The 13,485-nt window shown below is 38.0% G+C and overlaps 1 protein-coding gene across 4 annotated transcripts in view; it reads right to left on the bottom strand.

Annotated features, from left to right (window-relative positions):
- METAP1D (methionyl aminopeptidase type 1D, mitochondrial) overlaps positions 1-13,485 on the bottom strand; it is a 75,648-nt gene that overhangs the window by 15,656 nt on the left and 46,507 nt on the right. For 2 of the 4 annotated variants that reach the window (XM_004428188.3, XM_087435397.1), the window contains exons 2-3: positions 2,367-2,524; positions 217-366 (exon numbers count right to left, since the gene is read on the bottom strand). In XM_004428188.3, coding sequence (XP_004428245.1) covers positions 217-366; positions 2,367-2,524 — 308 coding nt within the window. Of the gene's footprint in view, positions 1-216; positions 367-2,366; positions 2,525-3,868; positions 4,157-13,485 lie in introns of those variants that run through there. The other 2 variants (XM_087435395.1, XM_087435396.1) reach the window with 2 other exon arrangements.

Below are 13,485 nucleotides of genomic sequence, written 5' to 3'. Positions count from 1 at the left end.
AGAATTCTACTAAAAATTGAATTTGGATTTTAAATTATCTCTTGAATAAACACATATAATAATAAAATCCCTTTCCCCCCTCTGAAGGCTTTACTTGATTTTTAACACATTAGACATGTACAAAAGAAGAGTTGAAGGGAAAGAAGCAAAAAGGGCACAGGTCCTTCTGTAAGTTTGTAAGTATGTAAGTCCTTCCAAGGTTTGGGGAGACGCCACCTTTAAGCTCTTCCCAGCCAGGAGGAGGACACGACGGGCCAGCTGACAAGCCTGACGAAGCCCTTGAATCTGATCTTCATTCTTAACTTCTATGCTGTCTCCCCAGTCGGGTACAATGCCTGTCGTCACATAGTCTGGCTTCTTTATGTGCTGGAAGAAAAAGGATTGAAAACGAAGATCAGAACCCAGCGCGCGACAATGGGATCATTTTTTCAGACACAGCCTCCTGCTTCATAAAGCTGTGCCCTTCCTGCCGGAGCACCGACCTCCGAAGCCAGCACAACAGACCCTCCAGGCTGCCCCCAGTTCCTTCCCCTGCCCTTTTGAACTTAACATTGCCTGTTAGTGCTGCCTTTGGATGGTCTGTTAACCTTACTGTGCTTTGAGTCAAACTGGACTGAAGTAGACTTCTGGTCAAAACAAACAGTAGTTTTCTTTTCTTCCTCCTCCCAACCCTGTTAGAAGTATATTGCCATTGATGAAAAATAGCATCAAGCTTCCAAATTGCCAAATGGCTAATTAAGAGCACTTTCATCTTCTTAACACAAAGATAAAATTTATGCAAAGGATAGCTCACAACACCCTCTCTGAATGAATACACGTAGAAGGCTGACTGTCAGGTCCGCTGAAACCTATTACATGTACACTTTTCTTACACTTGGCAACTGTACCCAAACTAAGAAGGGACTAGAGGACAAAACAAAACAGCTTTCTTTTCCTGTTCTTTTAAGTACATAAAAATACCTAGAACATTTCCAGTATTTGTCAAAAACAAAAAAAAACCCTAAAACTCAAAACATTTAACTCTGATCACCCTTGTAGAACATTCTCCACCACTTACTTAAATCCATGGGCAGTATTCAGAAAATCAATACTACCTCACACACAGACCTTCTTTCAGGCCCAAGGTTTTACACAGCTCTTACAAACTATTTAAGGAAACTGCTAAATAAGCCTTGTTGAACAGTACCCAGTAAGGCTACACAGCAGTTGGGGACAGGAAGCTGAGGGACATAACACTGTTCAATTGACACCGTAGCAACTGTGGAAGGGCTGAGGTGAGGGCTCTGCTTTTTGTGAAGTGCATCACGCAGGATTTAAGGACCTTCACTTATTCTCAGGTTCAGATGGGCCTTTCTGATACGGGTCATGCCATTGCTTGGGCTGCCACAGCTGAGCTCTGGATGAGCACCTACTCTCCAATGGCTTCACCACCAGCGCTCACAAACGCTCACGCGGTCTCCCCCACAGACTCTGTTCTTGTCGCCATTCTGCTTTGTGACCTGGCCGGGATACAACTACTGGCAGAGGGACTGTTGGACTGTCATTGAAATTCTAAAACAACACATTCACCTCTCCGGAGATTTCTTTTTCTTTCCTACTAAGGAAATACCAGGAACATACTCTGGGCTCTGGTGGCCTGTCTCGTCAGCCCTTGCCACAAAAATGGGCCACTCACCTTTAGGGAGTACAATATACTTAATGTGGGTATACTGTAAAAAAAAACGCATAAGAGGGGAAAAGCAGATGATTTTTGTGACAAATCTATATTTCTTTCAGCTACTCTTGATCTTCCTACATGACCCACGCACCTCAGTTGTATTGCATTTTGAAAAATGGATAGGTTGTCTTTCCACAGAATAGTAATCTCTGCAAAAAAAATCAAGAATGCTCTGAGACAAGACATTTTATTTAATTTACTCTAAAGGAGGATTCAAAGAGAGCAGCATTAATAACATGGAAAGTATAAGAGCAGGCTTTAGGAAAAAAATCTAGTGTATTAGTTTCAAGTAATCTCTCTTGAATGATCCCAATTTTATAGTCAATTTTTTTTTTCTCTAAAAAAGTTAGGAAACTATATACATGTAGTTTTATCTTCATGTTAGAAATTTAATATAGAAAATTTCATGATAGAAATTTTAATTCTACATAAGCTAAGCAGTTGTAAGCTCAGAGTTTTATTTAAAAAAATTAATGTTATAGAACTGCAGGATGTTAAAACTTCTCAATTACAATTTTAAATCACAAAACAAGTTTAAAAATTATGATTCAGATGGCTCAGAAATCAAAGGTGCAAAAACACTTGATTGCTTCTGCAGGTAACCTTTATCTTGGCTGGAAAAAGCAGCAGATAATAGGCAATACAGTACCTTAGGGACTGGATGCGCTGAAGAAACTGCAGCCGGCAAAACTATACTGTGTGAAATCTCTCTTTGTCTCTGGAAAAAGAAATTTCTTCTTTGTTGACTGCTTGACTGCTTGTGTAAGCAGATATGATTGAGTGGTGAAGACAAAATTCTATGACAACCTATGAGCAGAAATAGACATATTTTAAGTAAAAAAAAAACCTAACATGGTACCACATTTTAAGATGTTGCATTGTCTATTAAAGCATTGTTCTAATCCTTTATTGGCTCCAAAAGGAAAAGCCCCAAATAGAAAGGAAAGCAGTGGTATTCTGAGTTCTAGTACAATAAGAGCACAGCATATTTATTAGCTAATACTATGTTTACATAAATGTTTGACAATGGAAAACTCTACTCTAATGCAAAGCAAACATACAGAAACATCTGCGAACCACCAGGTCTGCAAAAAGAACAGTTTCTGCTGTGGTACACTTCGCGGCAATGTCCAGGATGACCTTAGATTCAGGGCACTGTTTGGGTGGCTTTATATAAAAAGCCGTTTTCCTTTGAAGAATCATGGACAAATTGCCAGCTGCACTTTTTGCCCTCGATAGGATTACCACTCTGTGTTAAGTTCACGTGCAGCGAGGCATTATACCGAAATTCATTGTGATGAACGCCCGAGTCAGATAAAGACTATAGCAAAAATGTAGGGTGTATCCTGGAAAGAAAATGACAAAGAGTCCTAAAGCATCCACAACAGGAATTCAGAAATATCTATCAAAATTTTAAATGCACGTATCCTTTGATTCAGCAATTCATCTCCTAGGACTTGACCTTGCGGATACTATGCAACAATGGATGTATGAACACGCATCCTCATGCAGCACTGTTTGTGGTAGAAAAAATGGAAAATAACCCAAACGCCCATGAACAGGGGACTAGTTAAATATGGTATACCTACACAACAGAAAACTATGGAGCTGTTAGAGAATAAACTAAATCATCTCTACGATTGATATTTTTAGGAGAAAAGCAAACGCTGAAGAACATGTATAAAAAGCCCATTAATGTAAGAGCTTATCCATTTATATGAGCTTTTATATGCCTATAAATTTCCTGAAAACTGATATTCATCAATAGTGGTTATTTCTGGGGCATGTGACTGGGACTGGGGGCGGGGAGGAAGACTTCCTGATTCATTTTATTTTCTTCTATACTATTAGGTTTTTTAAACCATTCGCTTGTATTACTTTTATAATTAAAATAATAGTTTAAAAATTCCTCAACATGTCATATTTGCACATCAGAGGTTGACAAACTACAGCCTAAAGGCGAAAACTGGCCTGCTGCCTGTTTTCATACAGCCCACAACCTAAAAATTATTTTTGCATTTATATATGGTTAGAAAAAAATCGTAAGAAAAATAATATTTTGTAACATGTGAAATTATATGAAATTCAAGTTTTAGTGCCCCTAAATAAAGGTTTATTGGAACATCGCTACACTCATTCGCTTACAATTACCTATGGCCGGTGGCAGATTAGTAGTGACAGAGACCATATGGCCCACAAAGCCTAAAATATTTACTATTTGGCCCTTTACAGAAGAAGTTTGTCGACTCCTGGTCTAGAGCACTGGTTCTCAAAATGTGGTATCCAGGCCAGCATATCAGCATCACATGGGAAAAAGATGCAAATTCTTGGGCGCCTCCTCAATTTACTGACTCAAACTCTGGGATGAGGCCAGCAATCTGTGCTTGAACAAGTCCTCAGGGTGGGTCTGATGCACACTGAAGTTTGAGAATTACTGGCCTAGAGTAACCTTCCAGCTGTGAAACATAATGGAAACATGAATTGCAGGTGAGTACTGGCCCCCAAAATCAAGACCTCCAAGTGAATTGAAAAAAGACACAGATGCAAACAAACCCCAATAGTCAGTGATTCAGTGTCATAAATTTCACTCAATTAAGTTCTTCCATAAAGTTGAATTTACATAATATGTTGAATCAAACTTACAGAGGTGTTTTGGTATTATTTTAAACAATTCCAAATACCAGACAAAATGCCAGTAATATCACATCTTTTAAAAATAAAATGTTGGGGCCAGCCCCAGTGGCCTAGTGATTAAGTTCAGTGTGCTCTGCCTCAGTGGCCCGGGGTCGGTTCCTGGGCACCGACCTACACTGCTCTGTTAGCAGGCATGCTGTGCTGGCGGCCCACATACTAAAAAATAGAGGAAGACTGGCACAGATGTTAGCTCAGGGCAAATCTTCCTCAGCGAAAAAAAACAAAGGTGTTCAGTAGAGGCAGTACATATTCCCTAAAGCTTGTAAAGTACAATATTTCCCTAAATACATCACCACCAGCCCAAGGATTGTCAACTGGTATATGAGGAGCAGGGTAGTATCCTAAGGAAAGCACATGGCTGGAAAGCAGAAGCCTGGACTTCTGTTTCAGCTCTAAAACTTGTTAGCTATGTGGCTCTGAGCAAGTTGCTTCTTTTGAGTCTTAGGTGAGAATTAGTCGGAATATGTGAAAAAGCAGGTGAAAGAATATGAAAGCACCCTGCATTTAGTAGACGCCCAATAAACAATAGTTCCTTCAAGAACACTCAAAAAGTAAAATCAGAAAGAAACATGGGCTCCACTATAGCTTCTAATATTGAGCACTTATTCTGTGTCAATTACTGCACTAGGCACTTTACATATGTTAGCTCATTAATCTTCACAACAATCCTATGAGTCATGACTGTTATTACTCCATTCCACAGTTGAAGATACTGAGGCATACATAGCAAAGTAACTTCCCCAGGGACATGTATGTGCCAAGGCTGAGGGAGAGCAGGCCGAGTTGCCTCCACAAAGTATACTACTTCTCTCACATGCATGAGAAAAAATGAGCTAACACACGTGGAAACACCTAGAAAATGTAAAAGGCATCATAAAACTATTAAGAGTTACTACTATTATTAAGTTATTTTTCCAAAAGTGGTGACAGGTTGACCTAATCAATCCACTCTCTCAAGCCAAGCTCCCTTTGCTGACCAAACACATGCTTCAGTGAGGTGGCTGAAGAAGTTGGTTGGGCAGTCTGTGGATATGGAATGGAAAATCTGGGTCTCAGCTAAAGCACAGTAAAGACGCAGTTGGAATCAATCTATGACTCCAGGTGGTGGTGGGGGAGCTAACTGTATCCCTGGGTAGGACCACAGGGAAGACACAAACTCACAAGTGTTTCCATTCTGAGGAAAGTATGTATCGTGATTACTATTAACTATGATAACACTAATAGAAACAATAATAATAGTGGTTAACATTTAACGGCCACTTTCTTTGATTAAGCATAGCACTAAGTGTCTACATACATTACCTCTTACCAACTCTGTCAGGCAGGCAGGCAGCTGTCGACGTCACGATACCGATGAGGAACTAAGGCCCACACCTCTGGTGATCAATGGCTGGCCCCAGCTCAGGTCCTCCAAGTCCAAACCCAGGACAGTGTCTGTCACTCCAAGCTGCCTTTCAACAGTGTGCAGGGGCTCCACTAGCTAAAATGCTTTGCTGTAGAATGTGTTTTTTCAGGGATTGGATTTTGAGGAAAGTTTTCTTTTTCAATCATGAAAAAAATATCATGGAACCAGCCAACATTTAGAACGAAGGTACTTTTCCTGAAAATTCTTAGAACTGATCTAATTGGGAAGCATAACAGTAGTGAAAAGAATGGGCTTTGAAGTCAGACAGATCCAATTTGCCAAAACTTCTGAGCCTCACTTTCTTCACCATTACATAGAATAGTAGCACTTTCCTCACCACCAGGCTGTTGTGAGCATTAGCTAAGATACGTATACATGTAAACCATCTTTAAAAAGTAGGTGCTCCATAAATGTTAATTTCTTTTCCTTTCCCTTCTCAACTCTTTGACATGTTTACCTGTGGGCCACTGAATTTAATTATTCTTTCATTTGACAATTCTTACTGAGCTCCTCCTATACGCCACGCTCTGGACACAGAGTGAACCAGGTGACAAAGTCCCTGCTCTCATGGAGCTTATAATCTGTGGTGGGACGCAGACAAGAAGCAAACCAATACATTAGATTATATGAGATGGTGATACGCGTAACGAAAAACAGGCCAGAGTGACACAGCCTGGGATGGCACCTTGGAGCTAAGGTTCTGCACCTGGTCCTGCCACAAGCTAACTATGTGATCTCAAGCAGTAACAGTAACAGTGAACACTGGCTGAGAGCTTCCTGGTGCCAAGCTCTGTGCTGAGCACTTCACAGACACTACCCACTGATACAAAGGCCTATTTAGTAAAATGAGGGAGCTGGACTTCATAATCTTTGAGGTCTCTTTCAGCCCTGACATTTGTGCCTTCATTTAGCAGCATCTGATTGTCATGCTACATTCCAAGCAATGGGATAATGTAGACTCTGATCAATTTTAGGACTCACGAAGATTTTTTTCCATGTGGCTGATTACAGGAAAGCGAGATCATCTTTATCAGTATTATCAAGTCCAAGTACACAGTCATTATAGGAGGAATCTTTTCTATGTACTTACACTTCAGGCGTGAAGTTATCAGGCTTCTACTAGGATATCTGGATGAGGCTTTTGAGATATTCCCCTCTAGGATGAACAGACTTGCCAATGTACCTGTCCTGCCACATGATGGGCTCGCTGCTGAAAAGATGCAGGCACACCCACACAGGACTGAAACATCGGGAACAGTCTGAACATCTCACAATCTGTTGACAATTATGGTTTTGCTGTGTACACAGCAATTCCACTTCGTAAGATACTTTTTTATTTGAAGCAAAATCTTTTCTTTCAATCTGATAAAAGACACTCTATAAATGTTGTCACAAAGTAACAGGATAATAAGGTACCACACCGTGTTTATTCTACTAACTATTCATTAGAAACCAGAAAAAAAAAATCTAGTGTTTTCACAGGTGAAATGAAGAAATGGGCTTAAGTCAATACACGCCTTTAGAAGACAATGGTCCCCCAATTAATGCAGCAATGGGAGGGAGGGGGCAAGATCCTCAACTTTGCTTATCATATTGTAATTAATAAATAGTAATTAACAAATTTTCTAAATACAGAGTGAGCAAAATTAAAATCCCCAGTCCCAATTATATTTAGAGTCACAGGATAACCAAACTACAGTATCCGCTACAAATCATTCTAGAAAAAGTTTATTGAGTTTTCTATAAATTTCCCTTCTTTATAAAAGCACTGCTTTGTACACCTAAAACTAATACAATGTTATATGTCAATCATATCTCAATTAAAATAAACACACAAATAAAAGCACTGCTGATACCTTATTATAACTACATCTAACTTCCTTCTTGCTCCCATCAATGTTACAGCTAACTTGATGCATAACATTCATCATCAGAGGCAGAGATACCAGCCAGGTGTCCATCAGCCACAGGACTGGCCTCTCTGTCTTCTGGGCACCATCATTTACCCAGAATCCACACTACACCCTCTTTTGTTAAAGCTATTTTCAGGAAACAAGGTTTAGGTGTGTACTAATTATTGCAAGGGACAAGTTGACTCATCTGAAGTTTAGGAGACGCCAGCAGAAAATCATCAGAAACCTCAGCAAAGTAGGAGAACCCCAGATTAGCAAGGAGCTGCTTTGGACTAATTTGATCTTAAGAGACATGATCAGAGTGAGTGTTGTTACTGTTGATTACGTAGCAGAAACTCTATACAGGGTTTCCTTAGGCAGTAAAGCTACACATCATTTGTTTTGAATCCTAGAATATTTACTTTTATCAAAGGTAATAATAAGAATTATTTTCAGTGTCACAAAAATTCTATCAGCGCCTAGTTTGAACTGAACGTTGAAAATTATAGGCAACTGCTTCTTTCAGTCCACGGAAGAGCACACTGTGCGGCCTGAATGCCTTCTGAAATTGGTACATGTCCTCTGGATCCTGCAGCACGTTTTTCATATTTTAAAACTGTATTTGCAATGTAAATCTAGGTTAAGGTTTTAAATATTTTCATATTTGGTAATAACATCAATTTCTAAAAGCTGCATTTTATTTCCCTTTACAGATTAAGTCTGAAAGGTGGGAATATAGAATTCAAGTACGATAGCGGGAGGTACGCATTTTAAATAACTCACGTTGCTGCACGCAACATGCCCTGTATTTATTGGCCTCTTACTCAGGGTCCATTTTAATTGTTATCTGCTCATGCATTCTATACCACATAATGAAACGCTTCCATTTCACTCACTGAGCCCTGGGTTTTTACGCGCACCTCTACTAATGACCCTTAATTAAGCCGATTTTACCCTTGAAAACGTGAGTTTTCTTTTGGTCAACAAGTATTTTTAAGGGAGAGGCCTGAATGAACTTTCAAAGAGACATTTAAAATGCTTATTATTTTAAGCAATTGTAAAACTGTACAAAGTAGATTTGTACTCAAGTGTGGGCTACCAACACCTATATTTTTCATTGTATGTTTCCAGGCAAGCACTTTCCGCCTGCGGCGTGCCATCAACTCCCAGATATGTTACATTTCAGTGGTATCAAATATCTGGGTAGAAAACAACACAATAAAGTAGCCTGTACTACTTTACGTTAGCTAACAATATCAACCAGAGATAATATGTAATTTAAAACACATCCTGTAAAATATCTTACTGAATATATTTTTTCATAATGATCAGTAAATGCCAAAGTCTAGTAACAAAACTATTATTTATAGCATATCAACATCTAATTGATTTTACAAATGGAGGCAATTATTTTGGATGAAGGGAGGAATGCCTGCCAGATTTAAATGATTTATGATTACTAAGAGAGAAAACATCGTTTTGCTAATTCATTTTCAAATATGGCTCTTACACTCATTGATAATTTTAATTTCAAACCAAATGATTTGCTTAAATAATACATTAACTTTAAAAAAAGCATCTTACTTTGCGACAGCAAACTGAGGTATTTTTCACTCTTTAGAAATATTGCTTCCCACAGCTGGCTCAGAAGGGACTGTACCATAGAAATACATTTTCAAGGTGCTGATTTAGAACCACAGGAAGATCACACTTCATGAACTCCAACCAATTACCCAGAGTAGGAGTGCAGGCTCTTACAGCACTGTGTGCTCCAAGTCCAAAAGAGAACACTGCAGATGCATCCATGCCTCATATTTCTTGACCTAAAACATTGACTGTCTGCTTGACGGGTTTGATAACTTGCACAAATATTGTGAAAGGAAAATCAGATAGTCTGCATCACTCGATATAATTCTCATTGATTTTTATAATCTAGTACTAAGATGTACGTGTTTCAAAAGTAAATGAGAAAGATTGAAGGTTCCTTCCCATTTCAAGAAGACTATAAAGCAGAAGAGAAGCTCACATTTCACAAGAAATAACCTATGCATTCGTTGAAGAAAAAAAAATAGCTAGGGGAATGCCCCAGGCTGAAGCAGATACTGATTGGGCAAAGCTGAAGGACAAGGGCCCTTGAAACTAAACAAAAGCAAATTCATTCTGTTGACAGATGTTGATTACATCAAAGCAACAAGGAACTCCTCCAACTCCCAATTTTTTTAAATTAATTAATACCTCTAAAATCTACACAAGAAGGACCAAGAAAGTTTTTAAACCAATCATAATAAACATTGTTAAACTTGTTTTTTACAAGTTTCAGTTCAGTTAAAGACTATTCTGGTGTGTTTTTAGCTATGGGCTTCTCCAAACAGTGGTTTATTCATTCCCATGGACATGTCTGGGGAGCCAAGCTGGCCATGCCATCAGCCCCTTCCTTCCAGGGGTTAACTGCTCTGGCTGCCAAATAAAATACAGAGTGAGCCATGTAATTATGGAGACAGTCAAAGGGCAGGCTCTATTTTGAAATCTATTTGCACAGACAAGGTCTTCCAATTGAGCTTACAGGAAACAAGCTGGTAAAGAGCCTCCTTTTCCCCAGATGCTTTCCACACTTTCTCTCCAATTCAGGAAATCATGGATATGGACACCACACACCATTGCTTCCCGGATTTCAAGCTAAGATGCCATTACAAGGAGAAGAGTGGATCTGATTCACAAACCTGTAAAAAACTTTTATTTTGCCTAATTAACAGCATTTGGCAACAGCCTCTGGATGGTAAGGCTCCAGTGTTTATTAAACAACATTTCTAAGGAGGATGCAAGCCCAGTTGTCATGTGGGTATTGGAAAACAGATCACTTTCTTTAACGCTCAAAATAAAGCACATAGTCGAGTCTAAAATATACTGGCGTAAGTACTTGTCTCAAATAAAGATTCTACTTGATGTCCAAGAGTGTTGTCCTTGAAGTTATTTATAAAGGTAAGACTGCTAAAACAGTAACAAAGATTCCACAGAAATAAAAAAGAAATGTGTAAAATACTTTAAGTGACAGAAAAAATCCCAAGTCACTTTTTTGCTGAAACATAAAAATTGCTTGCTTAAAGTTCTAAATTTGCAATTTCTATGAGACTTCATCATGCTCACATCAAAATAGATTTGGGCCACCACTCCTAATAAAACTAAGTAGTCAAATGAAGGTGCGATAGTAGTCTAAACCACAGATACCAGCCTGTGGATGTCAGAAGTCACCATCAAGCCATAAACCAAAGCCCGGGAGTCCCGGTTCTAGAGAAGATGAGCTGGAAAGTCAGCCATAGTCAGAGCACTTTTGAGGAGAGGAAGGGCAGCAGCCTGAAGGCACCCTCTTCCAATAATAACAACATTCAAGAATGATGCCCAGGTCATGGCAAAACATGACCTTCCCCCAGGGCTCCATCAGGAAGTTGTCTCCATGTTACATCCCCCTCCTTTTTAAAAATTTATCAATAGCAACTGATAGAGTATAACGTCAATGACAAGTTCAGAAATGGGTTTAGGAAAATACTTCATTTTGCTTCTTTACAAAAGCTAACTGGATAATATGTGATTATTCATTAATGTACACCATCAGCATCCAGGGATCTGTGATTTAAACAAAAAGCATTCCCCTCTTCTTGGGAGACAAAAACACCCCAACCTACTCTAGAAACACAGATCAATAAACATATCTACTTAATAAAGTAGACTTATGTTTGTGGGCCTAGAAAAAAATTCCTTTAGGCTGGTCCAACCACAGCTGGGGGAGGGGTGTCAAAGATTACAGGAAGAACTCAAAATCTAAAACTAAAATCAGATCACTTGGTGGATAAGTAGAAGTTAAATAGAAACTACTCACTTGTAAAAGGAAATACGGTTATTGTATGAAATCTCTCCACTTAAGATAAAAAAATGTTGACTTCAAAATTTAAATCTAAATTCATCTTTATAATCATAAAATATTGAGTCACACTGCAATAGTATATGCTTAGAAAATCCCATTGTCTCTCAGCTAAAGTTTAGAGAAAAGCAGCTTTTTAGCACTTCAACAATACATATACTCAGGCAACTTCTTGGACAAAGAAATATTGTATCCTTCCAGGGGAAATAAAGGAGCTGTTTATTAGGACTGTGGTTAAAATGTAATAATTCATTCTATTTGAGCCCTGTGAAAAATGTCATCAAAATATCATTTTCTTTGCCAGATTTTCTGGATGCCGTAATATCATTTAAACACAGAATAAAAGACAAGCTCTGATCAGAGTAGAAGAACACCATCACAATGAACCAAAAGCAAACGTTCGTTCCATCAAAGTAACAGGAAAAAATTCACACAGTCCTGATACCCAGAGAATGCACACTTCTAGGTTAGCACAGAACATCTGGCAAACTTCAACTTTCCAAAGTCTCTCAAAAGAAACATTCCTGTTACCTCACAGACTTTGGTTAAAGAAGAGGAAAATAGAAAAAATTTACATTAACGCGCACAAATAAGAATCAAAAAGAGCAATTTCACAGAAATCACATATGGAATTCAATTTTAGAGAAAGTCCATATAAAAATATCATGAGTCAAAAAAAATTGATAAAGAAAGTCCTTCTTTAATTTTTTTAAAAAGACTATTCATAAATACCACTGTCATGTAAAATACTACTCAAAATATTAGTTATTTGGATAAAAATGCCCAGTAATAGAAGCTGTTGGGACTTATAGTATATGATCAAAGGCACAAGTTTAATATGAATATTTTTCAAATGTATTAAAGCATTTGAAAAGAGTGTAATTTTAGTCTTCATCTTACAATAGTGTCAACTGAATTCTATATACAACATGCTTTAGTTATACTGTTGGATGTATTTCTTTCTCTTTTTCTTTTTCTCTTTTTAGAAGCCATTTAAAGTTATTTATGCAAACAATGGGTATAAAATAGATCAGAGCTTTGACTAAAAGTGCAGTGTCAATACCAAAAAAAATCAACATCTTAATATTTTCCTGAAAACGCTTTCACTGTACAACTCCAAAAGAAAGCCACGAAATAAAAAGAAAACATTTGAATACAAATATAAATCCTCCGGTGGTATTTGACAATATCAGGAGTTTGTCTCTGCCCTGTAACCAGGCGTAGGAGTGGTAGGTAGGTCGGTTGGTCAATAATCACTATCTAAAATGAGAAAAGTAAAGCTTAGGAGAACAATATATTTCCAAGCTTCTGCAGTTGCAATTACACAGATGCAAGACAATGAAAGTCAAGATCACTCATCAAGGAGTTATTTTCACAAGAAAAATAAAAGAGAAAATATACAGTAGCCTCTTTAGTAAAAGAAACAGTTCCAAAATATCTGAAGGCAGTTTTTTGGACTGATGTAGTTATGTTGCCACAAATAATTTTATATTCAATTCAACTGTGTAGACTTAGTTAACCATGTGAATAAATAATCACTCCATAGCTTTAGGCATTAATGGAAAAACACAACGCAGTAAAATAGTACAGGCTTAAAAAGGAGTCTCACAGAAGCCTGCTTACAAACTGACCCTTGTATTTTTTTTTTTCAGATGTGGATGCTCAACTATAAAACCATTATTTTTTGTACTAAAGACTAAAAATTAAAACCACCACCACCACTAACAAAACATGTATTCTTTATCTGTATGAAGCAGGCTGCCTCTCATATCTGAAAACACAAAAGATTACACGAAAACCTCAGCTGACCAAGATTATTCACACTTGGTGGAATGACAAATTCATCATCTCATTTTTAGAT

The sequence above is a fragment of the Ceratotherium simum genome, chromosome 9 (genome assembly GCF_057802395.1).
Source record: "Ceratotherium simum simum isolate JZ-2026a chromosome 9, ASM5780239v1, whole genome shotgun sequence".
NCBI classification, from domain to species: Eukaryota; Metazoa; Chordata; class Mammalia; order Perissodactyla; family Rhinocerotidae; genus Ceratotherium; species Ceratotherium simum.
Note: the sequence above shows the minus strand (reverse complement) of the source record. Positions and strands in the feature narration are given on the sequence as shown.